Source organism: Oncorhynchus gorbuscha, linkage group LG20, assembly GCF_021184085.1.
Source record: "Oncorhynchus gorbuscha isolate QuinsamMale2020 ecotype Even-year linkage group LG20, OgorEven_v1.0, whole genome shotgun sequence".
NCBI classification, from domain to species: domain Eukaryota; kingdom Metazoa; phylum Chordata; class Actinopteri; order Salmoniformes; family Salmonidae; genus Oncorhynchus; species Oncorhynchus gorbuscha.
The window spans coordinates 16,477,485-16,505,237 of NC_060192.1; the positions used below are offsets into that span (position 1 = coordinate 16,477,485).

The 27,753-nt window shown below is 45.3% G+C and overlaps 2 protein-coding genes across 16 annotated transcripts in view; one reads left to right on the forward strand and one right to left on the reverse strand.

Annotated features, from left to right (window-relative positions):
• Window positions 1-10,779, forward strand: part of LOC124007462 (dynamin-1-like) — a 108,544-nt gene extending 97,765 nt beyond the window's left edge. For 5 of the 11 annotated variants that reach the window (XM_046318050.1, XM_046318053.1, XM_046318058.1 and 2 more), the window contains 7 exons: window positions 549-658; window positions 1,530-1,641; window positions 1,885-1,899; window positions 2,453-2,629; window positions 2,930-3,171; window positions 3,528-3,725; window positions 7,668-10,779. In XM_046318050.1, the coding sequence (XP_046174006.1) occupies window positions 549-658; window positions 1,530-1,641; window positions 1,885-1,899; window positions 2,453-2,629; window positions 2,930-3,171; window positions 3,528-3,725; window positions 7,668-7,698 (885 nt within the window). In that variant the 3' untranslated portion in view covers window positions 7,699-10,779. Of the gene's footprint in view, window positions 1-548; window positions 659-1,529; window positions 1,642-1,884; window positions 1,900-2,452; window positions 2,630-2,929; window positions 3,172-3,527; window positions 3,726-3,927; window positions 3,961-4,930; window positions 4,968-7,667 lie in introns of all 11 variants that reach the window. The other 6 variants (XM_046318054.1, XM_046318060.1, XR_006833936.1 and 3 more) reach the window with 5 other exon arrangements.
• A 120-nt stretch (window positions 10,780-10,899) lies between these two features.
• LOC124007461 (golgin subfamily A member 2-like) overlaps window positions 10,900-27,753 on the reverse strand; it is a 35,643-nt gene continuing 18,789 nt past the window's right edge. For 4 of the 5 annotated variants that reach the window (XM_046318045.1, XM_046318048.1, XM_046318047.1 and 1 more), the window contains 16 exons: window positions 27,579-27,685; window positions 27,335-27,393; window positions 26,971-27,112; window positions 26,786-26,875; window positions 24,436-24,543; window positions 24,232-24,319; window positions 23,954-24,090; window positions 23,492-23,710; window positions 23,220-23,333; window positions 22,911-23,135; window positions 22,591-22,779; window positions 22,234-22,435; window positions 21,907-22,077; window positions 15,762-15,868; window positions 14,644-14,830; window positions 10,900-14,202 (listed from right to left, as the gene is read on the reverse strand). In XM_046318045.1, coding sequence (XP_046174001.1) covers window positions 13,934-14,202; window positions 14,644-14,830; window positions 15,762-15,868; window positions 21,907-22,077; window positions 22,234-22,435; window positions 22,591-22,779; window positions 22,911-23,135; window positions 23,220-23,333; window positions 23,492-23,710; window positions 23,954-24,090; window positions 24,232-24,319; window positions 24,436-24,543; window positions 26,786-26,875; window positions 26,971-27,112; window positions 27,335-27,393; window positions 27,579-27,685 — 2,414 coding nt within the window. In that variant the 3' untranslated portion in view covers window positions 10,900-13,933. The remainder of the gene's footprint in view (window positions 14,203-14,643; window positions 14,831-15,761; window positions 15,869-21,906; window positions 22,078-22,233; window positions 22,436-22,590; window positions 22,780-22,910; window positions 23,136-23,219; window positions 23,334-23,491; window positions 23,711-23,953; window positions 24,091-24,231; window positions 24,320-24,435; window positions 24,544-26,785; window positions 26,876-26,970; window positions 27,113-27,334; window positions 27,394-27,578; window positions 27,686-27,753) is intronic. The other variant, XM_046318046.1, reaches the window with a different exon arrangement.

Consider the following 27,753-nt stretch of genomic DNA (forward strand, 5'->3'; position numbering starts at 1 on the left):
TATCCCTCTCCCTCTTTCTCTGTCATTCATTTAATCAGCCTCTCTCTCTCTCTCTCTCTCTCTCTCTCTCTCTCTCTCTCTCTCTCTCTCTCTCTCTCTCTCTCTCTCTCTCTCCCTCTCCCTCTCTCTTTCTCTGTCATTCATTTAATCTCTCTCTCTCTCTCTCTCTCTCTCTCTCTCTCTCTCTCTCTCCCTCTGTATATGTATCCCTCTCCCTCTTTCTCTGTCATTCATTTAATCAGCCTCTCTCTCTCTCTCTCTCTCTCTCTCTCTCTCTCTCTCTCTCTCTCTCTCTCTCTCTCTCTCTCTCTCTCTCTCTCTCTCTCTCTCTCTCTCTGTCTCTCTCTCTCTCTCTCTCTCTTCTCTGTCTCTCCCTCTCTCTCTCTCTCTCTCATTTAATCTCTCTCTCTCTCTCTCTCTCTCTCTCTCTCTCTCTCTCTCTCTCTCTCTCTCTCTCTCTCTCTCTCTCTCTCTCTCTCTCTCTGTGTCTTTTTGGGTTCATGCTGTACTTTCTCTAACCTGTGTATTGTTGACTCTGCCCCCTCCAGGAGAAAGAGAAGAAGTACATGCTCCAGGTGGACAACCTGAGGCTGAGGGATGTGGAGAAGAGCTTCATGTCGAGCAAGCAAATCTTCGCCCTGTTCAACACTGAGCAAAGGTCAGTTCTTAGGTGGACATTTCAATCATAAATTATAGTTTTCTCAAATCTTTTCAGACCTCAAAAAGTAAAGTAATATAGCTGAATCTACACAAAACAGCTCTCCGCACACACTGACCACACACATTCACTGTTCCATAAAGGCAAGCACCCACACAAGCACGCAGGCATGCCAACTCCTTACCATGTAGGGTTGCTCAGTACTGTGACATGTCCCACTCACTCCCACAAGAATATACAGGTAGCTGCCAAAATAAGGGAAACCCTTGAGTAAATGAGGTAAATGAGGTTTGAAAGCAGGTGCTTTCAAACAGGTGTGGTTCCTGAGTTAGTTAAGCAATTAACATCCCATCATGCTTAGGGTCATGTATAAAAATGCTGGGCAGGTCATTATTTCGGCTACCATGGCTCTGCCCCCATAGGATGACAATGCCCCCATCAACAGGGCACGAGTGGTTACTGAATGGTTTGATGAGCATGAAAACAATGTTAACCACATTGAACACTTATGGGAGATTCTAAAGCGGTGCCTGAGACAGCGTTTTCCACCACCATCAACAAAACACCCAATTATAGAATTTCCTGTGGAAGAATGGTGTTCCGTCTCTCCAGTAGAGTTCCAGACACGTGTGGAATCTATGGCGAGGTGGCCTAACACCCTATGAAGACACTTTTAGTCAGTCAGTTTTTGTCATTCTTTTGTTTTTTTTTGTCTTGTTTGTTTTGTTTATTCACACACACACACACACACACACACACACACACACACACACACACACACACACACACACACACACACACACACACACACACACACACACGCACACGCACACGCACACGCACACTCAGACTTTCCCCTTTGTGTCCACAGGAATGTGTATAAGGACTACCGTCAGCTGGAGTTGGCCTGCGAGACTCAGGACGACATAGATGGGTGGAAGGCCTCCTTCCTTAGAGCCGGGGTGTATCCAGAACGCGTCACGGTACCACACACACACACACACACACACACACACACACACACACACACAAACCTGTACATTTCCGTCAGTAACTCTGCCGGTCCAAAACATACAGTTTTGCTGATTGTGATGGTGGTTTGCTCTCACAGTACTAGTGGCGCCAGTCATCTAACGTCTAACACCATCTCTCTTTCTCTCTCTCTCTTTCTCTCCCTCCGTCATTCTTTTCCTCAATATGTCCTTCATTGCTGTTGGACCCTATAGGAAAAGGAGGGCAAGGTATGTGCTTTGTGTCGTGATGTCTATTCCAACTCTCCACCTATGCTCAAGCTAGCGTTGGCAATTGAATTTGATACGGAACTCTGATTGGCCCTAAAGATTTATACAGGCACAGTCTCCTTTTTTGTCTCGCCTCATTGGTGCTGTTTCTAATCAACGGCCCAGTCATTCATCATTCGCACCAAACCAGGAAGTTCAAATGTCGCTCTCATCAGGGTTCTGCCATAGCTGTAAGTGAAAGTGGTTCAGAAGGAGACACGTTGTCTCCAATGGCTCTCGTCTGAGAGCAGCCGCATGGTGAGCTAGCACCAGTAGTGTGTGTGTTTCTCTTTAGCGCCAGTTCAGGACTATATAGTAGATGTAATTAATGATGTGTGATATTGAGGATTATTTCAATACGTTGTGTGATGAGAGCGATCACTTCTCCATTGTTCTCTTTCTCAACTCTCATTCACATATTTCTCTCTTTCTCCTTCTCCCTCTCCTTCCCTCTACCTGTCCTCTCTACCCCTCTTCTCATCCTCCAACCCCCCTCCCTGGCCTTGTCCTCCAGCAGAGTGAAAGTGGAGACGGAGAGAACGGCTCAGATAACTTCATGCACTCCATAGACCCCCAGCTGGAGAGGCAGGTGGAGACCATCCGCAACCTGGTGGACTCCTACATGGCCATTGTCAACAAGACCATCAGGGACCTCATGCCCAAGACCATCATGTACCTCATGATCAACAACGTGAGTCCCCATTGGTCGCTTTCACTTGTGGTGTCGTAATCTTCTGTCGGGCCAGCGGATTCTCATCCTTGTCTTTGAATCTGTGTCTGGTTGGTTTAGACTTTGGAAACCAGCTGGCCTGTGAAATCTCTGACCAATCAGTGACAAGAATGGGTCAATTAAGTGCAAGCGAGGAAGAAAAAACTCTCATCTCCACAGACACTTTTTCCTAGGTTAATGTTGTAAAGAAAAACGTAAAATCTCCAACTCCCACCTTTCCTCACCTTTACCCGCCCTCTCTCTTCCCCCTCCTCCACACAGACCAAGGAGTTCATCAACGCGGAGCTGCTGGCCAACCTGTACCACTCTGGGGACCAGAACAGCCTGATGGAGGAGTCCCAGGAGCAGGCCCATCACCGCGACGAGATGCTCCGCATGTACCATGCCCTGAGGGAGGCCCTAAACATCATCGGAGACATCAGCACTACCACTGTCACCACCGCCATGCCGCCGCCTGTAGACGACTCCTGGCTGAGGCCGGGGGGAAACAACTCTGGGGGCAGGTACGAATGGAGGGAGGAAACGAGAGGAAGGGAATGAGGGACAATTATATGGGCGATGGTGTGGATGGATGTGGGAAGGAAGAGGAAGGAGGGGATGGAAGGAGGACAACGGCTCTGAGTAAAAGGTATGGATGGAAGGAGGACAACGGCTCTGAGTAAAAGGTATGGATGGAAGGAGGACAACGGCTCTGAGTAAAAGGTATGGATGGAAGGAGAGGGGTAATAAGGGAATAGAAGAGAGTGGGGAGTAAAGGATGAGGGGAGTAAGACTGATGTTGTGGCCTCCCCTGCTGGTGTGAAAGAGAACTGCCTGTCGAAGTACTCAGCCTCTCTCTCTCTCCCCCTCCCCCCCTCAGGTCCCCAGCCAGCAGTCCCACTCCGAACAGAAGGGCTCCCCCAGGTCCCCCTGGTCGCCCTGTCTCCCGTGGCTCAGCCCCTGGCCTCCCTCCTGGCCCCCCTGTCCCCTCTCGCCCAGGGGCCTCCCCGGACCCTTTCGGTGGGCCTCCCCCATCAGTCCCCTCCCGGCCTAACCGCGCACCCCCCGGTGTGCCCAGGTGAGTGAAACCAAACCCAAACGTTACATCTCAACGCAAAAAGTCCCCAAGCCTATCAACGTGTGACACTACACTAGGTCCTACAGGGAGACAGACAAGCCAATGAGGTTGCGTAAGTGATATGCTATAAGAGTGGTGATGATGATGGTGATGATGATGAAATCACATCTAAGCTGAAGTGTCAATACTCTCTGTTGCTAAGGGGGATGTGAAGACGCCAGGAGGATGGATGGAGGTAAATGAGAGGGGAGAGATCTTGGTGTGATAGAGGACAGAGCCAGATAGACAGAGAACGTCGGGTTCAGAGGGTGCTGAAAGCTAGAGAACAGATGGGAGGCAGAGGTAGGATGGATGAGAGACATGTCATAGATGGATCCTTCCAGAAGCCCAGCTCCTGTAGTAAAACATCGCCACACACACACCTCACATATTTTTGACTTAGGTTGTTGTACTGATTTACATTGCTTACTGCCAAGAATGTTTCAGGTGCTACTGACTTACATTTCCTACACACTACTAGAACCTCCCAGGAACTAACGGCCTTGAATTAAGGCCACATGTTCTTATCATTTCCCTAGCCCTCACCAGCAGCCCCTCACTAGTAGTCTAGTGGCCTCCTCTGTGGTTGAGTCCTTTGCTAGAATATAGTTTTGTACTAGAGAACTATCCTATATCCCTCTCTCCCAACCTTGGTCTTTATAGTTTAGGAATGGTGTCTCTTATCTATCCTATCTCCATGTTGGAAATAAACAGAGAGAGAAAGAGAGGGCAGGATGAGAGAGAGAATGAGAGCGAGCGTTTTTCAATTTCCGTTCTCTGTTAAACTGCCTCCGCACTGCTAACGTTTGCCTTGTGCTTGCCTGTGGTTGTGAGCTAATGGACACTGTACTGATCTGATGTGAACTCACGGTCAGGGCAGCAGCTTGCCTTACTTCGGGAGACACACACATTGCCTGACACTGCTCTTGCTCACACACACCTTCAAACGTCTAAATGACCCTCAAGCAGCCGTGTCAAAACCAATCACCCCAGATAACTTTCAAATAATGCTCCAAATCTGATTGGTCCATGGGGAGAGCAGAGCCTTGTCATGTGACGTGGGTCTCTCCTGCACGGTAACCTGTATGTGTTTGTTTGCATTCCTCTTCCTGTCCATCTCCTTCACCACACCTCTATCCCACCGTTGACTATGGTTCCTCTTTCAGAATCACTATCAGTGACCAATGAGGACTAACGCTTCTGGTACGTTTGGTACTAATCACTGTCATCATCTTCATCCTCCTCTTCCTCATGCTGCTTTCTCTTAGATGCCGTCACCTCACTGCATGCCCATCACGCTCTCCTTTTCTTGCAGAGCATTTCCCTAATGCCTCTTTTAACATTGCATGGACAAGCACACACACAGATCGTTTGTGTCACTGTGTGAGCCCTGTTGGTTTTGTTATTGTCTGCTGAAGTCAAGTTTCTTTTTCTAGTTTGGGAGAGGTTTGCGTCGATGAAAAAAGTCAGAGGATACCTCTAGATACGCACATGCATACACACACTCAGACACACACACACACACACTCACACACACACATGCATACACACACACGTGCACGCACACACCTGACCGGAGCTGCTCGCTAGGGGTCAGAAGTCAAAAGGCCATGGGTTTGTGTCAGTGTGGGCTCATGACATCTCACCCCGTCCCCAGTCCTGTCTCTGATTGTTTGGTGGCGTGACACATTGCTGTGCTATATTTATCCTGTCTAAATGTCAACATAGTATTCAATAGAGCTTCGGGATGCTGTCCGAGAAAGGCTATACTGTGGGTGGTAATAGTGATTTGTAAAGGGTATGTTATGTCTAGTCTAACATCTATCCGACTAGCTATTCTGGCGGTCATCATTTACCCTGCCTCCTATAGTTGAAATCTACTTTTTTAGCATTTATGCTAACTAGCCCCTCTTTTGATAGTGCAGTAAAGATAGCATAGACTTGATGATCATGGCAGAACTACTATGGAGATTATACACGTGTCATGTACCCTTTGTAGCAGCTATCACACAGCTGGAGGGGTGAAATGCAACCCTCTGTTGCTCACGTTTTGCATGCTGATTGGGTTGAGAGAGGAGAATATTATGGATGATAATATAGTGGAGCTATACTGCCCTCTTCTGGGCACCAAAACAACTGCCTGTCACCAATGGACACTATATACACTGAACAAAAATATAAAACGCAAAGTGCAACAATTTCAAAGATTTTACTGAGTTACAATTCATATAAGGATATCAGTCCATTGAAATAATTTTTTAGGCCATAAATGTATTTCACATGACTGGAAATACAGATGCTTATTTTGGTCACAGATAACTTAAGGTAAAAAAGGTAGGGGTGTGGATCAGAAAACCAGTCGGTATCTGGTGACCAGGATTTGCCTCATGCTGTGCAACATCTCCTTCGCATAGAGTTGATCAGGCTGTTGATTGTGGCCTGTTGAATGTTGTCCCACTCCTCTTCAATGGCTGTGCGAAGTCGTCGGATATTGATGGGAACTGGGACACGCTGTCTTACACATTGATCCAGAGCATCCCAAACATGCTCAATGGGTGACATGTCTTGTGAGTATGCAGGTCATGGAAGAACTGGGACATTTTCAGCTTCCAGGAATTGTGTACAGATCCTTGCGACATGAGGCTGTGTATTATCATGCTGAAACATTGGGTGATGGCGGTGGATTAATGGCACAACAATGGGCCTCAGGATCTCGTCACAGCACCTATGTTCATTCAAATTGCCATCTATAAAATCAAATTGTGTTCGCTTAACCCCACTACCAGCACGGGGCACAATGTTGACATCAGCAAACCGGTCGCATACACAACGCCATACACACTGTCTTCCATCTGCCCAGTACAGTGGAAACTGGGATTCATCCGTGAAGATCACACTTCTCCAGCATGCCAGTGGCCATCAAAGGTGAGCATTTGTTCACTGAAGTCGGTTACGACGCCAAACTACAATCAGGTCAAGACCCTGGTGAGGACGACGAGTACGTAGATGAGCTTCCCTGAGATGGCTTCTGCGGTTGTGCAAAACCACAGTTTCATCAGCTGTCTGGGTGGCTGGACCATACCACAGGTGAAGAAGCCGGATGTGGAGGTCCTGGGCTGGCATGGTTACACGTGGTCTGCGGTTGGAGGCGGCTTAGAAATGTATATTTAATTCTCTGGCAACAGCTCCGGTGGACATTTCTGCAGTCAGCATGCCAGTTGCACGTTCCCTCAAAACGTGAGACATCTCTGGCATTGTGTTGTGTGACAAAACTGCACATTTTCGAATGGCCTTTTGTTGTCCCCAGCACAAGGTGCACCTGTGTAATGATCATGCTGTTTAATCAGATTCTTGATTTGCCACACCTGTCAGGTGGATGGATTATCTTGGCAGGGAGAAATGCTCACTAACAGAGAAGTAAACAAATTTATGCACAAAATTTGAGAGAAAAGCTTTTTGTACATATGAAACATTTATGGGATCTTTTATTTCAGCTCATGGAACCAACACCTTACATTTTGCATTTATATTTTTGTTGAGTCTATATACTGTATGCAGTATATTCCAAGATTCATGAAATCTGCAGGAATTATGTGTTTTAGTGTGTTAGCTGTTATGTCTGACTGTATTCTCCAACATTGTCCCATACAGATGTGTGTGTGTGTGTGTGTGTGTGTGTGTGTGTGTGTGTGTGTGTGTGTGTGTGTGTGTGTGTGTGTGTGTGTGTGTGTGTGTGTGTAGTATGTTAAGAGTGGCGTTGAGTTATACCGCTTGTGCGTAAGGGGGAGACACCCAGCCAGAGTGACAATCCTAACTCATCCCTGTCTTCGCTTATATCTGTGTCCCTCTGTCCCTGTGTTTCTGTCTGTCCGTCTATCTGTGTATCCATGGTCCTCTTGGCAGCCGAAGACCCCCGCCCTCACCAACCCACTAGACTACTGAGCCCCCTTCCCCTCCGACTCACCACCTACCCCACGGCAGAGAGACCAAGGACTGCAGAGCAACCTTCCTTACCTAGACCTGACCCTTCTTTCTCCTCTCCCTTCTCCACTAGATGACACAGTCACGTCACACACGCACAAACCCACAGACAGACAGACCCATTGTATATGAATACAGAGAAATGCATTCACCCTCCACTGTATATTAAGGACCATTGTAGATAAGACTTCGAACACACTCAGACACACACATTTACATGTGTAAGTAGTCACACACTTAAACGGACAGGGCAGTGTATGCGTGGGTGGATTCAGCAAATATGGACGAGAGGGTTAAGGAACACTATGCTGAAATATTTGTTCTTTCTCACCCTCCCCTTCAGATGGCTATTTCTGGTTGCTGACTTTCTTTCTTCCTCTCATATCTGAATTATATTTTTTTCTCTGATCATTTGGGATATTGCTTAATGATCTTTTTAGTTCTGGTTGACATGTTATTCTGTGTGTTGAATCTCTCTCGGGAGTAGATGCATTATCCATCTATCTAGGAAAGTGGAGTGGATCAGAAGGGATAACTGCATCTGAACAACAGCTTTCTTTTTGTTGTCTTCTGCTATGATCATCATGATCCATACTGGTCCCTAAAGTCACAGGCCCGGACAAACCTGACATACATGGGCAAGGGCCCTTTTAGTCGGAAAAACACCCAAAGAGAAAATATATACATTAATGGTACTGACTCACGTGTCACAATGTGGTATCTATCTCTGTGATTTCTATGTATTATTTATGATACACTGATTCATGTGTCCTATTATATCTAACATCACGACAGTGTTTCCTCGCCTCTGAGTTTGGGGACATTTTCTCTCGTTATGTTTCACTCACTTGTTCATCCTTCACTTAATCTGGCTTCATTTTATGTCCTCTTTCCTATCTGTTTCTACTTGACTCTTTTTATTGAATAGCGGTCCAAGCAAGGGTGGGCCCTCTCACCCGAGAGCCCCCCTGCCTCCTTTTGACTCCTAGAAGCCCCCTTTTTTGCCCCTTGGGACCCCCTGACACCAATCTCTTCTCTAACACTCCCCCCTTTCCACCACTCAGCCCCTACATGTGAATCCCACACTATCCTTCACACACCAATCAGAGATCTCAGCAGCTCTTCACAACAGCCTCCCTCAAAGTAAGGGGGGAGCAAGAGAGAGGAAATAAATAAACGCGAACCCCGCCCTCTCGAAGTGGCCATACCATTCCTGTTCATGGATAGAAAAACAAAATATCTCTTCCTCCTCTTCAGTAGGACTGAGGGTGAGGAGAACATGTGGAGCGTTCTTGCATCTGTGTCCATGTCCTACCTTCAGTAGCCACCAGGCCTTGCGTCACTGTGAAGGCCCATTCTTATGTGATGTGATAACCATGATGATGATGTATTGCTGTGTCTGCAATGATACAACAATTGTTCAGGTGTTCAGACTGTGAACTGGCCACAGGAGGTTGGTGGCACCTTATTTGGGGAGGACGGGCAAGGACATGGTTTCCATGGGTTTGATACCATTCCATTCGCTCCGTTGTTCACTATGAGCCGTCCTCCCCTCAGCAGCCTCCTGTGGATCTGGTGTAGATCGGTGTAAAATCCTCCTCGACCAGCTCCCTAAGGCACATTTGAAGAGATGCTTCCCTCTGTGCTTCAGTCTCTGTACTCCTGCCACAAGTGCTGGGGGGGGGGTTGTGAACTAGAGGGTCTCCTGCTAAAACCTGTGGCCCAACGTTGAGCAGAGTCATCCGTCTGTCTCTTCTCCTCCTCTCCCACTTGTCAATGAACCACTTCCCCACTAGTGAAACTCAGTACCTTAGCGAGGCGGGATCTAAATAGAAAGTGCAATATGTTCTTATTGGACGGCTTAATGAGAGCTGTCCACCAATCACACCAGACTCAGAATAGATGCTCAGCCTGAGAGGAGGCAAGGAGACAGACAAGGCCCTAACGGTTCGTCACAATACTGTCACATGGCATCCTTTCTCCTTTCCTCACAAGGAAAGCTCAAACATTGAAGTTGTTTTCAGGAAGCCCATTTAGAAGTGTTGCCAGTCCAAGATGAGATTTTTTGGACCCTGTGTTTGCAAAGAGCAGTGAGCGTAACAGGAGAACGTGTGTTGAATATCATTGGAACTGTGTAAGTGTTGGGGCGGGGGACACTGATTTTGGCATGGCTTTTCATTTTCTGTTCTTTCCTTTTTCCTTTCTTCTCAGTGGTCAAGGGGGTGAGTGAAGACGTCAGGTTTAAAACCACCAACAACCCAATCAGTGATGGTCTATATACAGAAACCTATATACACACACACACACACACACACCTACCTATACAGTGCACCTCTCCCACTCCCATGTCACTCATGCGTTCCATTGCTGTTTGAGAGATGTGAGTTGACCCCCCTTTCCACCAGTGGACTCTGTAGTTTGTTGTATTTTTGACCCCGTTGGTAGTAATAGTACATGGGCTCATTAACCTACCCACAAACCCCTGTTTCAGTATCCATATCGTACTCACCTCATACAAACCTACCCCTCTTCACAACACCCTTGAGTCTTAGCAACAGCCAATAAATAAAGCTATTATGAAATGAATTATTAAGAGTACATTTTATCATGGACATATCTTACTTGTGTAATGTATCCTGTGTGGTGCATCGTCTGAAACTGTGTTCCACTTGTGTAGACGTTAGTTGACACTGTATGAATACTGAATATTCAATTATTACAAATAAGTGACTGAGTGTGGTGTACAATGAAACATGACAAAAATAAAGACAAACAAATAAGTGAATAATGTTATATGAAATCCTTGGCTATGGATGTTGAGTATTGGCAGGGTGTTTGATTAGTAGTATGTAGAATAATTTGTCGCTTGTCTCTCGGTCTCTGTCCGGAGAGGAAATGGGGGTGGGGGGGGCAGAGTAAATATTTGTATTCTGTCCTGCTGTGACGACTTTGTCCTGTATCTTACTGCTGTCGGTGGAATGTGTCTGTCCAACAGGTCTGCTTTGTCAAGACATTAAAGTCAGAGTTACTGTTACCAAAATGGTCTGTCTTTTGTCGAGGAATCTCACACTCAAAATGACATCTCTAACAGGACATATTGAGGTTAGAAATAGAAACTCCAGCACTTACAAGGATCCATTGACCAGATGCTGTCTGCTTTGCTCAATCACTTTTAATCAGGAGAAATCACATCAGAAATATATTGCCGGAAGCCATTTTGTTCTCACAAAGATCCTACATTGCATTAAAACTGATTAGTTTCGATACTTATTACAAATAAATAGATTTTTTTTAACCTTTGTATTAAATCACAGACGGTACCCCCACCCCTTCACTTCAGCTGTTCCGTGTGTGCCCTGAAGCCAACAATGGATCAGACAGACACACAGACAAGCCCTCTGGGCTGCTAGCAACACTACAAACAGCATTTACACTTATTCCCACACACCAGGCAGAATGAATATACAATATGTTACACAGTTACAGTATATACAGTCCCTTTAAACAGGAGTTCACCTCTGTCTCTTAATCATCATATGTGCTCAATGCCACACATTCATTCAAAAGAACAGTTTGAATTAGAAAGCGCGGGGAAACTATTTCACCTGTTACTTTTACTCTCTCGTCACCACCTTCAAAACAATAGTTGTAAATGACTATAAAATATTCTCTTGGTTTTACCACTCCCAAAACAAAAGTTCTCGCTAAAGGAAAAGAGAATGCTAAGAAAGCCAGGAATTTAAATATTCAGATGGATCACTGTCAACAGATATCATGTCAAGTCCTACTACAAAAAGTGCTTTGCTTCAGGGTAGACATGGTTCAGATTAGGTACACACACACACACCTGAAAACTCTCTCCAGAACCACTCATTTCTATATCTCATTTAATACACCTCACATAGCATCACCAAAAACGTTTTTCCAGACTGTTTTTGACATGCTTAAAGACTTCCATTCTTGAATAAAAATCAAATGTGGATATTGGCAGTCAGAGATACACTGGAAGCATAAAAATTCAAAAATATCCTAAATATTTTGGGAGTACACACTTTTCCCCAAAATGGGGTGGCAGAGATGTGCCTATGGCAATTTTATCTTTACTTGGGTCATCATTGTAAGGTTATCTAAAAACAGAGGACCTTCCTGCACCTGTCAATCAAACAGCAGAGCTTACCCCCGTTGCCCATGCCGTGTGTTACTGGAATCATTACAACCCTCTATTCATTTGTACATGCCTACACATCGTCCTAGTGCACACTGCGCACGCATGCCACACACAATATTTCAGTCACTTCAACACACACTCTGTCTTCATTCGTGGAACCCTGAGCCCCGATGTGCCAAAGTGCACATGATGACACCATAGGGCTCCCAAGTATAGAAACCAAATGTCAGAATGGATCTGCCATTGAAAAGCTACTTTCCAAAAGTAAGTGAGATGGGACACGGTTGGATTAGAAGCTCTGTACAATTTTAGTGCAATAACCTACAGCAAAAGCCCATGTAACTTTAGAGAGAAGAGACAACTACCATTCAAATCATGAGGATACAATTAAGGTTGAATCATTTATCAAACAGACTCACAATCTTCATCCAGTCTCAAAGGGAGCGACTTAAATTATAAATGAGATATGTTGAGGGGCAACAAGCACAACACAATTGAAAGATTGATAAACAAGAGATGATCAACTGGTGCTATGAAATGGGGCCTCGAATAAATAACCGCAGAGAAAACGTGAGGAATTACAAAATCAGTTGACTGGCTCGTGTGCATAAATAAGATACATCTCTAGTGTACATACATATGTTCAAATGTCAGTGTTTCCACATAAGAGGATGGATAGACAAGGTAGTTGTTGGGGTGAGCAGCCATGTGTCTACATGCTAGTTCCTCTCTTTCCTGACGTCCTATGGCGTATCCTACTTAGAAGTGAAAAGTTCAAAAACTGCTCCCATCACTCCAAATGCTAGTGTCTTTACCCATGCTTTCCTGACTGACTTCCACCCCAGGTAGGCCAAGGCTCGAGCCTGGCCTCTTACCTCCTTCATGTACTGTACCCAACACGTCCTGCCCTCCTCTACCCCACCTGCCATCATGTCCTACTCAGACAACACACTCACTCCACTGCCATAGAACATACCAACAGCAACCAAGGGCTGTGCCTCGATACGGTACTCCTCCATTCATGACCACTTGTCTGAGTGAGTCAGTCTTGTCGCCGATCAGTGGTCATGGAGGAGAGGCGACGAGGAGATTAATTGAGACAGCCCACGCGCCAAAACCAAGCCATGTCAGTCTCTCCTACAAAACACACAGACAGACTAGCCCAGCCTGTCTCTCCTACCAAACACACAGACAGACTAGCCCAGTTCTGCTCCAGAGTCAGACACATCGTGAATGGGGATCCAGTTAGTGCCTTAACATAAAAGGTACCAGTGGAGACTGGTGGGAGGAGCTATAGGAGGACATGCTCATTGTAAGAGCTGAAATTGAATCAATGGAATGAGAGTCAAACACATGGTTTCTATGTGTTCTATGTGTTTGATACCGTTCCATGTATTCCATTGTTGCCGGCTAACGTCTCACTCATTGATCCCTATAATAGACAATGACTGAGGGAGATGCGACAGAGATACTTTATTGCGCGTATGGTTCAAATGGCAGAGAAGGGGAGAGAGACGGAGGCTAGTGAACAGAGGGATCAATGTGCAGGAATAAACATCTCTCCATCAAGAGAATCACAGGAAGAATCTCAATAGCATCCGGTGGAATACTTCCCAATCATCGAACGGTATTAAATACCAATTAAAGGAGACAGAGCAGACAAACATTCACACTGCAAGTAAGGAGGTTGCGAAGGAGGAGGATGAAGAGGCGGACGAGGAGAGGAAAGCCGCCACACACAAGGAGTTCACATCCTTAAGTCACTCTGTTAGTGCAATGAAAAAAAGAAAAAAAAACAGCATGCGAGACCAGCCAAGGACTCAAAAGGAAGAGTGAGAAGGAAGGAGAGGATACAAACTCTCCCAGAAAGTAGAGAGAGTGAGTGTGCATGTGTGTGAGAGACAGTATACCCAGAACTGTGTGTACGTGTAAATCCTAGATGACCTAAGTAGAGTGGGACGTGGTGGAATGGTATATCTGTTCAGAGATCCTCCAACGTAGCTCCACAGTCTCATCATCATCAGACCACCAGGATCTTGACTTCGTCCTGCTCGTCGGGCCGGTAAAAGAACGGGACGCAGGGGTTGTCCCCCAGGAAGGGCACGGAGCGGGGCCCCTGGGGGTTTTGGATCTCCTGGAGCAGCTGCATGATCTGCCTGGTCGTGCCGTCCTCTTGGGGCCTCATCAGAGCCTGGGAGTCTGAGGGGAGCCCCTGGACCTGGTCTGACGGGCCACCGTGAGGGGGCTCGGTGGAGTCAGGCTTCACGGCTGACCTTACATCCGCAGACTCTGGAGAGAGAAGGGGGGGGAGCGATGAGAGATCAGGGAGGTTAGTATAATGACGATCCATGGATGTGTGTGTATTGTTCTACTCCAGGGCTCTCGAACCCTGTTCATGCAGAGTTACCCTCCCGTAGGTTTTCAATCCAACTGCAGTCGTAACTAACATGAGTCTGCTTATCAACCAGCTAATTATTACAATCAGGTGGTATTATTACATTAGGGTTGGTAGTGAAAACCTGCAGGATGGTATCACTCCAGGAACAGGGTTGGAGAGCCCTGTTCTACTCCACATACATATATACATACCACACACACTTGTATTATTTGATGTGTTTGTCTATCTGGTCCGTCCACAGTGCGGAGTTCCTTGTGTCTCCGTGTGTGTGTGTGTATTTGTGGTGTACCTTCCCGTGTGTGTGTTTGTAATATATATGTGTGTGAGCATACCTTGTCCATCCACAGCGTTGAGCTCCATGCGTCTGTGTGTGTGGTGAGCCTGGATCTGCTCCTCTCCGGCTGGCAGCAGGTCAGGGTTAGCCGCAGCGCTAGCCAGCGCCCCAGTATAGCGGCTGTACCACTCGTTCCTCTCGCCCACCAACCTCATCACCAGGTCCTGCAGCTCTGCCAGTTTGGCCTGCACGGGCACAGAAACACTCTCAGAACACTGGCAATACTCTGAAACGTATGTAGTTCATTCCTTGACTTATTCATGTTCTGTGGACCCCAGAAAGAGTAGCTGATGATTTTGGAGCGGTTAATGAGGATCCTAATAAATACCAAAAACTACTCCTGGTCCTTCTGTAGCTCAGTTGGTAGAGCATGGCGCTTGTAACGCCAGGGTAGTGGGTTCGATTCCCGGGACCACCCATACGTAGAATGTATGCACACATGACTGTAAGTCGCTTTGGATAAAAGCGTCCGCTAAATGGCATATTTTTTTTTTTTTTTTTTTTTTTACTCGTGTGTGCAAATGTGCAAATGTATGTAAAAAATATATATATATATATATATGTTCCTCTTACCAGGTAAATTGACTGAGAACACATTCTCATTTACAGCAATGACTTGGAGAACAGTTACACTGGAAAGCAGGGGTGGGTGGCCATGATGGTATGAGGGCCAGATTGGGAATTTAGCCAGGACACCGGGGTTAACACCTCTACTCTTACGATAAGTGGCACGGGATCGTCAGTGCCCACAGAGAGTCAGGACACCCGTTTAACGTCCCATCCGAAAGACGGCACCCTACACAGGGCAATGTCCCCAATCACTGCCTGGGGGCATTGGGATATAATTTGGAAAGAGTACTTCCTACTGGCCCTCCGGCACCACTTACAGCTACATTTGGTCTTAACCAGGAAAGGAAAGGGCAGAACGACAGATTTTTACCTAGTCAGCTTTGGGATTTGATGCAGCAACCTTTCGGTTACTGGCCCAACGCTCTAACCACCAGGCTACCTGGACCAATCCTGCTTAGCTTCAGAGGCAAGGTAGCAGTGGGATGCAGGGTGCTATGCTGCTGGTGGCACACTGCATCCCTGTCATGTTTGGTGTGTGTGGTGTACCTTCATCTCCTCTTTGTCCTGGGCCAACATACTGATGTACTGCTCCTTCTCCGTGTGTTTCTGCTTCATGATGGCTCTCTGGTTCTGGTAAAGGGTGATGTACTCTCCTGGACAGACATACACAATTAAGGAGTAGGATGAGCAGACCTGTCACACTACGTGAGTGAACGTGTCAGTGCATCTCTGTTAGTGTGTGTGAGAGAAAAAGACAAGTGTGTGCGTCACTGATCGTGCCAGTCTTTACAGAGAGAGATGATTGAGTGTCTCACCAACAGCATTCCTGAAGACAGTTGTATACAGCGTATATATATATATATATATATATATATATATATATATATATACACACACACACACACACACACACACACACACACACACACACACACACACACACACACACACACACACACACACACACACACACACACACACACACACACACACACACACACACAGAACCAGTCAAAAGTTTGGATACAACTAGTCATTCAAGGGTTTTTCATAATGTTTTACTATTTTCTACATGGTAGAATAATAGTGAAGATATCAAAACAATGAAATAACACATATGGAATCATGTAGAAACCCCAAATATTGTTGTTAAACAAATCAGAATATAATTTCATTCATTTAAGTCATTTAGCAGACGCTCTTATCCAGAGCGACTTACATATATATTTTATACTTGAGATTCTTCAAAGTAGCCACCCTTATCCTTGATGACAGCTTTGCACACTCTTGGCATTCTCTCAACCAGCTTCACCTGGAATGCATTTCAATTAACAGGTGAGCCATGTTAAAAGTTAATTTGTGGAATTTATTTTCTTCTTAATGTGTTTGAGCCAATCAGATGTGTTGTGACAAGGAGTCCATATTACCTCTGCTGCAGAGGATAAGGTCATTAGAGTTAACTGCACCTCAGATTGCAGTCCAAATAAATGTGTCACAGAGATCAAGTAACAGACACATCTCAACATTAACTGTTTAGAGGAGACTGAGTGAATAAGGTCTTCATGCTCAAATTGCTGCAAAGAAACCACTACTAAAGGACACCAATAAGAAGAGATTTGCTTGGGCCAAGAAACATGAGCAATGGACATCTGTCCTTTGGTCTGATGAGTCCAATGTGAGATTTCTGGTTCCAACCGGCATGTCTTTGTGAGACGCAGAGTAGGTGAATGGATGATCTCCACCTGTGTGGTTCCCACCATCAAGCATGGAGGAGGTGTGATGGTGTGGGTGTGCTTTGCTGGTGACACTGTCTGTGATTTATTTAGAAGGCACACTTAACCCGCATGGCTACCACAGCATTCTGCAGCGATACGCCATCCCATCTGGTTTGCGCTTAGTGGGACTATCATTTGATTTTCAACAGGACAATGACCTAAAATACACCTCCAGGCTGTATAAGGGCTATTTGACCAAGAAGGAGAGTTATGAGTGCTGCATCAGATGACCTGGCCTCCACAATGCCCCGAGTTCAACCCCAAATTAAACGTGCCTATTTATATAATGAATATGAGTTTATGAAATATTAAAGATTTCAACCGCTCACTAAAAGCCACACTCATACATAAGTTATACTGAAACACAAAATGGTTATCCAGTAGATTATTAAGGCAGGCTCATCCTTTGTTCAAAAACTGGCCTTTTTGCCTTTATACAGATTACAACTTCTAATTTTTGACTAATTGAACAAGCCATACAAAGATGGTAACAATTTGTTTTATCCTGCAGAAAATATATTACAACAAATGTTAAACTCAAATATACAGATCAATAATTGTAAAATACTTATTAATAGAAAATGGAGGAGTTGTCACATATATTTTTGCTGAATATCTGAATATCTGCTCAATCCAAACTCACAACCAACTGATTAATATAAATAAATAATAATATGCCATTTAGCAGACGCTTTTATCCAAAGCGACTTACAGTCATGTGTGCATACATTCTACGTATGGGTAGAGCTACAGAAGGACCCACAAAGATGGAGTGAAGTGGAAAAGGGAGAAGGTAACTTGTTTGCCTGCCACATATTAAAGATACAAATAGGCTGAAATGAATTGGCATGAATAGAAAAACATACCAGTTTAATTTGAGGACAAAAACATTGACAGCTGTGCCATACAGGTTGCAAAATAAATTAGAAGAGATTCCACGGCACATTGTTTATGAACTGGTACAAAAGAACAAAGCTTGATTCAACACTTATGAGTTTTCTCATTTAAATTATATAACATTGTAGACCTGCACCAAGCTGGGAAGACTGAATCTGCAATAGGTAAGCAGCTTGGTTTGAAGAAATCAACTGTGGGAGCAATTATTAGGAAATGGAAGACATACAAGACCACTGATAATCTCCCTCGATCTGGGGCCCCACGCAAAATCTCACCCAGTGGGGTCAAAGAACGGTGAGCAAAAATCCCAGAACCACACGGGGGGACCTAGTGAATGACCTGCAGAGAGCTGGGACCAAAGTAAAAAAGCCTACCAACAGTAATACACTACGCCGCCAGGGACTCAAATCCTGCAGTGCCAGGCGTGTCCCCCTGCTTAAGACAGTACATGTCCAGGCCCGTCTGAAGTTTGCTAGAGAGCATTTGGATGATCCAGAAGAAGATTGGGAGAATGTCATATGGTCAGATGAAACCAAAATATAACTTTTTGGTAAAAACTCAACTCGTGTTTGGAGGACAAAGAATGCTGAGTTGCATCCAAAGAACACCATACCTACTGTGAAGCATGGGGGTGGAAACATCATGCTTTGGTGCTGTTTTTCTGCAAAGGGACCAGGACGACTGATCCGTGTAAAGGAAAGAATGAATGGGGCCATGTATCGTGAGATTTTGAGTGAAAACCTCCTTCCATCAGCAAGGGCATTGAAGATGAAATGTGGCTGGGTCTTTCAGCATGACAATGATCCCAAAACACCGCCCGGGCAACGAAGGAGTGGCTTCGTAAGAAGCATTTCAAGGTCCTGGAGTGGCCTAGCCAGTCTCCAGATCTCAACCCCACAGAAAATCTTTGGAGGGAGTTGAAAGTCCGTGTTGCCCAGCAACAGTACCAAAACAGCACTGCTCTAGAGGAGATCTGCATGGAGGAATGGGCCAAAATACCAGCAACAGTTTGTGAAAGCTTACAGAAAACATTTGAGCTCTGTCATTGCCAACAAAGGGTATATAACAAAGTATTGAGATAAACTTTTGTTATTGACCAAATACTTATTTTCCACAATAATTTGCAAATAAATTCATAAAAAATCCTACAATGTGATTTTCTGGATTTTTTTCTCATCTTGTCTGTCATAGTTGAAGTGTACCTATGATGAAAATTACAGGCCTCATCTTTTTAAGTGGGAGAACTTGCACAATTGGTGGCTGACTAAATACTTTTTTTGCCCCACTGTGTGTGTGTGTGTGTGTGATATATATATATACATACATACACACTGAGATCATGTGACAGATCAAGTGACACTTAGATAGCACACAGGTGGACTTCATTTACCCAATTATGTCACTTCTGAAGGTAATTGGTTGCACCAGATCTTATTTAGGGGCTTCATAGCCATTTGACTATTTTATGTATGTCCATTACATGAAATCCAAATAAAAATCTATTATTTAAATTACAGGTTGTAATGCAACAAAATAGGAAAAACGCCTAGGGGGATGAATACTTTTGCAAGACACTATATATATGGGGCATACAACAATCTCAGCTCTGTAGATTTTTCTGCGAAGAGACAGAATCAATAGATAACTTATTCTGGTATAGTCCCTCTGTAGCTTGTTTCTTCTGGTCACAAGCTCAGGAATGGTACAAAAAAAATATATATCACAACATGCATTAAAAATACAAATAGCAGTGTTGGGAGAAATAATCAGTCAATAAATAATACTTGTAGCAAAGATGTATCTTTAGCCCACAATCTGTGGATACCACATGACTAGGAAAGGCACAAAAAACAAACAAAAAAACACAGGAAAAAAAACACAAAAAAAACAGCACAATTGAAAAATGTATGGCACATGGAAACCAAGGTAAGGTGGTCTCAGGTGATAGGTGGGATGGGCTGAGAGTGGCTGAGGGTTGGGATTAAAAGAGCTGATGTTTGGTAATGTATTATTGTTATGTGACTGTGTTATATTAAAGTTGCATGTATGTAAAAATGTGTATGACAAAGTTATGTAACATGTACAGTTGAAGTCGGAAGTTTGCATACACCTAAGCCAAATACATTTTTACTCAGTTTTTTACAATTCCTGACATTTAATCCTAGTAAAAATTCCCTGTTTGAGGTCAGTTAGGATCACCACTTTATTTTAAGAATGTGAAATGTCAGAATAATGTCTTGGGTTAAACATTTCAGGTAACCTTCCACAAGCTTCCAACAATAACTTGGGTGTATTTTAGCCCATTCCTCCTAACAGAGCTAGTGTAACTGAGTCAGGTTTGTAAGGTCTCCTTGCTCGCACACACTTTTTCAGTTCTGCCCACAAATGTTCTATGGGATTGAGGTCAGGGCTTTGTGATGACCACTTCAATACCTTGACTTTAAGCCATTTTGCCACAACTTTGGAAGTATGCTTGGGGTCATTGTCCATTTGGAACACCCATTTGTGACCAAACTTTAACTGATGTCTTGAGATGTTGCTTCAATATATCCACAAAATTTTCCATCCTCATGATGCTATCTATTTTGTGAAGTGCACCAGACCCTCCTGCAGCAAAGCACCCCCACAATGTGATGCTGCCACCCCCGTGCTTCACGGTTGGGATGGTGTTCTTCAGCTTGCAAGCCTTCCCCTTTTTCCGCCAAACGATGGTCATTATGGCCAAACAGTTCTATTTTTGTTTCATCAGATCCGAGGACATTTCTCCAAAAAGTATGTCTTTGTCCCCATGTGCAGTTGGAAACCATAGTCTGGCTTTTTTACGGTGAGTTGGAGCAGTGGCTTCTTCGTTGCCGAGCGGCCTTTCTGGTTATGTCAATATAGGAATTGTTTTACTGTGGATATATATACTTTTGTACCTCTTTCCTCCAGCATTTTCACAAGGCCCTTTGCTGTTGTTCTGGGATTGATTTGCACTTTTCGCACCAAAGTACGTTCACATCTAGGAGACAGAACGCGTCTCCTTCCTGAGCGGTATGATGGCTGCATAGTCCCATGGTGTTTATACTTGCGTACTATTGTTTGTACAGATGAATGTGGTACCTTCAGGCATTTGGAAATTGCTCCCAAGGATGAACCAGACTTGTGGAGGTCTACAATCATTTTTCTGAGGTCTTGGCTGAGTTCTTTTGATTTCCCCATGATGTCAAGCAAAGAGTAACTGATTTTGAAGGTAGGCCTTGAAATACATCCACAGGTACCCCTCCAATTGACTCAAATGATGTCAATTTGCCTATCAGAAGCTTCTAAAGCCATGACATAATTTTCTGGAATTTTCCAAGCTGTTTAAAAAGGCACAGTATTTAAACTTTTGACCCACTGGAATTGTGATACAGTGAGTTAGAAGTGAAATAATCTGTCTGTACTGTCTGTAAACAATTATTGGGAAAATTACTTGTGTTATGCACAAAGTAGATGTCCTAATCGACTTGCCAAAACTATAGTTTGTTAACAAGATATTTTTGGAGTGGTTGAAAAACAAGTTAATGACTCCAACCTAAGTGTATGTAAACTTCCGACTTCAACTGTACATGTAAAATGTAGCAGAATACCGGTTAAAAAAAAAATATACTTGTGCTCACAAAAATAAAAAAAAAAAACAATTGAGATGGTTTGGGATGAGTGAAGGAAAAGCAGCCAACCAATGCTCAGCATATGTGGGAACTCCTTCAAGAATGTTAGAAAAGCATTCCCCATGAAGCTAGTTGAGAGAATGCCAAGAATGCTTAGCTGTCATCAAGGCAAAGGATGGCTACTTTGAAGAATCTCAAATATATTTTGATTTGTTGTACACTTTTTTTGGTTACTACATGATTCCATGTGTTATTTCATAATTTTGATGTCTTCACTATTATTCTACAACATAGAAAACAGCAAAAATAAAGAAAAACCATTGAATGAGTAGGCGGGTCCAAACTTTTGACTGGTACTGTACATGTATGGATGCATGTCTCGCTCACCAATAGTATCAGTCTCTCCAGACAGCTGTATACAGCGGTGTTCCAGCTCCTCTACCCTCTCCTTCAGGTCAGCCTTCTCCTGCATCAGAGAGGTGAAGCGCTGCTGCAGCCTCTCCATGGCAACATACAGGGCCTCATGTACCTCCACTGGTACACCCTCTGAACCTGAGACTAACAGGGAGGGGTAACTGGTCAGATACACTGCACTGGTAACACTCAAAACTGACAGTGTTCCTAGAAAACAAACACACAGGTCATGCAAGTAGCACATACAACTATGTGCACACACACACACACACACACACACACCTTTCCTCCTCCTCTCACCTGTGTGTTCAAGGTGACTGTGGTCATCATGGCTGTGACCGTGACACTGACCGTGGTCGTGGTCATGACTGTGGCGCTCCATGCTGAGTGCTGCAGCCTGGTGTCTGGCAGCGAAGTGCAGTCTCCTCTCCTCCTCCAGTCTGCTCCTCACCTCATCTCGCTCTGCCTCCACACGCGCCACCGCACCGCGCACAAACTCCTCCTGAGAGAGAGAGAGAGAGAGAGACGGAAGGCAGGAATTATTCTTCAGAGACAATTATCTGAGAAATACTTTGGAAATCCTCAATGTAGGATTCTCTACAGCATTCGGGAACACTAGTTCCCACTTAACACCACTGATAGGTGTTTTCTCCTCACCATCTCCTCGCGGCTCTCAAAGTCTTCTGGGATAGCGATCAAGGACTTCTGTGGGCTCTCTTCCTGGGATTGGCTCTCCACTCCGTCTCCCCGGTTTCTGGGGAGTGTGGAAAGGGCTGAGCTGTTGAGCAGCTCTGTGACTTCAGCCTTCAACTGCTCGTTATCTCTGGACAACTGCTCCAGCCTCTCCTGCAGAAGGCGCCAGAGGGGTCAATACAGACACTGTGTGTACGTGTGCATAGTGTGTGTCTCTTCATGTGCGACTCTGTGTGTGTGTGTTCAGGGATATGTGACTACATGCGTTTGTGTCCGTCCCTGACCTGGTATTGCTCCAGCTGTTTGTGGCTCATCTCCAACTGAACCCTTCCCTGGGTCTCGTCATGCTGCAGCCGGTCCATCAGCTGGCTCTGCTGCAGGTACTGTCTGTGGAGCTGTTCCCGCTCTGACACCAGGGCTGTATAGCCTGCAGAGTACTGCTGTAGGTGGGCCACTACCTGGTCCCGCTGTTCCAGCAGTGCCTGGTACTCCTGCGACTTCAAATCCATCTAGGGATGGAAGAGACGTGCGAGCGTCTATATGCTGTTCCTGTACCTGTTCACCATGAAATGTGGATGCCCGCGTGTCCCTACCTGCTCCTTGACATTGTGCAGGTCCTCCTGTAGTTGTCCCATCCTGCGTCCCAGCTCCTTCTTCACGTGATGCTCTGACTGCAGAGCAGTGGTCAGCTCCATGTTCTCATTGGTCTAGGACCACAGAGACATTCAACACATTCATGAGGTCACCACCGAACTGAAGATGCATTTCCACATATTCCATGTTTAAACACTAATAAAACCTGGCAGATCAGTGATTACTTAACATAAGTAAACAGGAGAGCAAAAAAGGCACCACTCCTCTTCACCAGTTTGACGAAGCCGTTCTGCAGCTCAGCCAGTTGGTCTTTAAGGGTGCGGTTCTGGGCCAGGGCGCGGCTGATGGTGGCCTTGTCACTCTGCACGTCCTCCAGCATGCGCCTGCGGTCCTCTGCATCCTCAGCCCCGCGCTCCGCATGGCGCTCCAGCTCCGAGAGACGGGACTCCTGCTCAGAGCACATGCGACTCAGCTGCTCGTTATCACGCAGCTATAAAGAGAGAAGGGAGGCCAGAGAACAGTGAGTTTTCAGTTGTGAGACACAACAGGGATGGACAGGGTGTGCAGGATTTCATTCTAGACCAGCACCAACCCACCCCATAATTCATCTTATCAGTCTATGCTTTGATGAGACAGTGTTCAGAGTGCAACTTCACTGAGGAGTGTGACACACACAGTGTGTGTTATTAATAATAATAATAATTGCCTGGCAGTGTGTGTGTGTGGTCATCACCTGGGCTTGGAACTGTGAGTTGAGCGAGTCTCTCTCCTGCTGCAGGCAGCCAAGGGCCTCCTGGAGGGCCAATTCACTCTCCGAGGGCCCCGAGGGCTGGGGCTCCGCCTGGGCCTCTCCCTCCTGAGACAAAAGGGCTGGGGAGGAGAGGAGAGTCCTTAGGCAATGCAAATCTTTTAATGATAATGATTGACAGGATGGGGAAGTTCAACACAGTAAGCTGGTCTTTTTTGAGAACCATTGACGTGCAAACTGAGGAGGGTAGCTGTGTGTCTCACCTGCAGTGTGCTTCAGATCTGTGATATGGGCTTCCAGCTCCTGGATCTGACTAATGCTCCTGTCCCTCTCCTCTGCTACTAGTGTCACCTGCACAGGGCACACATCAATCAACTCAACCTTAAAGTGACGAGGTATTTATAGCGTTACGTCCAGGGCTGTGCCGCCTCTATAGGCTGTGCTAATGGGGTGGTAGCATAGCGTACCTGAGAGAGCAGCTGCTCCGTCTTGTCCTTCCATACTTGTCCCTCCTCCTGGATCTGCACAGCGTAGCGGTCTCTCTCTGTCTGCAGCTGGGCCACAGACTCCATTAACTACAGATAATACCAAAAGAGAGCTTTAACAAAATGGCGTGGCAGTCAAAGCTTTAAAGAGGCAAACACACTAAGGTTGAATGGCGGGAACCCGGTTACCGAGATTTACCGGCCACAACCACTCCCTTTTCCCCAGGATAAATAACTTTGTGTATTGACCGGTACATCATGAATAACAGCATGCGTGAAATTCAAACTGTTCAATTATATGCCATTTCTAAATCTGGGTCCTCTGAATCATCAACGCTCAGGGTGGGGACAGACAGCCCATCTCAATATGGAGCGCAGATCACAATGCATGTAGAGCTAAAGTGCATTCAGAAAGTATTCAGACCCCTTGAAAGTTTCCATATTTTGTTACGTTACAACCTTATTTACATAAGTATTCAGACCCTTCCCTATGAGACTCGAAATTGAGCTCAGGTGCATCCTGTTTCCATGGATCATCCTTGAGATGTTTCTACAACTTGGAGTACACCTCTGGTCAATTCAATTGGTTGGACATGATTTGGAAAGGCACACACCTGTCTATAGAAGGTCCCACAGTTGACAGTGCATGTCAGAGCAAAAACCAAGTCATGAGGTCAAAGGAATTGTCTGTAGAGCCCCGAGACAGAATTTTAATCGAGGCACATATCTGGGGAAGGGTACCATAAAATGTATGCAGCATTGAAGGTCCCCACAGTGGACTCCATCATTCTTAAATAGAAGAAGCTTGGAACCACCAAGACTTTTCCTAGAGCTGACAGCCTGGCCAAACTGATCAATCGGGGAAGAAGGGACGGAAGAAGGGACTTGGTCAGGGAGGTGACTAAGAACCTGATGGTCACTCTGACAGAGGCCCAGAGTTCTTCAGTGGAGATGGGAGAAACTTCCAGAAGGACAACCATCTCTGCAGCACTCCACCAAACGGTAGAGCAGACAGACTGAAGCCACTCCTCAGTAAAAGGCACATGACAGCCCGCTTGGAGTTTGCCAAAAGGCACCTAAAGAACGCAGACCATGACAAACAAGATTCTCTGGTCTGATGAAACCAAGATCAAACTATTTGCCCTGAATGCCAAGCGTCACATCTGGAAGAAACCTGGTAACATCCCTATGGTGAAGCATGGTGGTGGCTGCATCATGCTGTGTGGATGTTTCTCAGCGGCAGGGTCTGGGAGAATAGTTAGGCTCGAGGGAAAGATGAACGGAGCAATGTACAGAGATCCTTGAAGAAAACCTGCTCCAGAGCGCTCCGTACCTCAGACTGGGACGAAGGTTCACCTTCCAACAGGACAACGACCCTAAGCACACAGCCAAGACAACACAGAAGTGGCTTCAAGACAAGTCTCTGAATGTCCTTGAGTGGAACAGCCAGAGCCCGGACTTAAACCTGATCAAACATCTCTGGAGAGACCTGAAAATAGCTGTGCAGCAACACTCTCCATACAACCTGACGGCTTGAGAGGATCTGCAGAGAAGAATGGGATAAACTCCCCAAATACAGGTGTTCCAATCTTGTAGGGTCATGTCCAAGAAGACTCGAGGCTGTAATCGCTGCCAAAAGTGCTTCAACAAAGTACTGAGTAAATGGTCTGAATACTAATGTAAAATGTGATATAAAAAAAAGACAAAAATTTCCATACATTTGCTAAAATTTTGAAAAACCTGTTTGTGCTTTGTCATTATGGGGTTTTATTGGGTGGAAAAACGATTTAATCAAATTTAGAATAAGGCTGTAACGTAACAAAATGTGAAAAAGGCAAGGGATCTAAATACTTTCCGAACGCACTCTATTGGATCAATCATTTGGGCTTTTTAACCTTGGGCTCATTAAATGTCTTTAATGTATGACCAAAGCTCTAATCAAATAAACATATAGGCCTATTTATATTGTTTTTTAAAATTGAACCTTTATTTAACTAGGTAAGTCAGTTAAGAACAAATTCTTATTTACAATGACGGCCTACACTGGCCAAACCCGGACGACGCTGAGCCAATTGTGGCCACCCTACGGGACTCCCAATCACAGCCGGTTGTGATACAGCCTGGATTCAAACCAGGGTGTCTGTAGTGACGCCTCCAGCACTGACATGCATTGCCTTACACCGCTGCGCCACTTGGGAGCCCAATGCTTTATAATGCTTTTGAATGACACTTCCGATTTTGGCGGGAAATACCAGGTCAAGTGATTTATTTTCGGGATGGAACATTTATAAAATACCGGGAAAGTATTCAACCCTAACACACACACACACACCTGAGCAGTGTTTGCCTCAATCTGTAGTTTCTCCTCCAGTAGTAAGTGCATCTGCTGGTTGGCACTGGGAGGCCCTGACTGACTGGAAAACTAGGAATAAAAATAAATAATTGAACAACTGCAGAACAAATGATGGTGTGTGTATGTGAGGGATTAAGTGAGAGAGACCGTGTGTGTGTACCTACCTGTTGCAGCATGTCGTCAGTCATCTCCAGTCTCTTACGCAGTTCATCCAGGTCCAGTCTCATAGCGTTGTTCTCACTCACCCTCAGCTTGAGCTGCTCTGACAGCTCTGAACTCTGCTGCCTCCCCTCCTCACTCACACTACTGCACAGAGACAGAGGGTCAGCTAGGAACGTGCACACGCACTCACAAAGAGCCTCGGATTTACCTCGCCTCAGACGACAGGCATCTCTCTCCATGTATCACAATCACACAAACTGACGAGGTGTGGTTTCCACCACATTCCTTTCCATACCTAGTCCACAAATCAAACAAGGAAAGGCCAGCCATTGATTAGAATGTAAGCATACTCAGGGTAAGACTTACTTTAGTCTGTACACCTCGAGCCTCAGGTTGTCCCTCTCTTTCTCTAACTCTTTGTTATGCTGCACATACAAGAGAACATCAATCATTTGTTAGACATTACCGAAAAGCTCAAATCGAGTCATCGGTCAAAGCATTCAACTGTAGCAATATCAGTCTCGTGTGCAGACTACCTCCTCAAACGGTCTTCAGTGTGTGACTACAGTAGGTTGCCTTCTCAAACGGTTTCTGTGTGTGTGTGTGTTACCTTGTCAAACTGTTTCTGTTGTGTGGAGACCGAGGACAGGGTTCTCTCCAGCTCAGAGACTCTCTGTTTGGTGGCCTGGAGACGGTTACTCAGCTCCTCAGCCTCCCCTGAATGAAACACACACACACTTAGTGAGCACTAACACAAATAGACTCTCACCCATTCATATTAAACA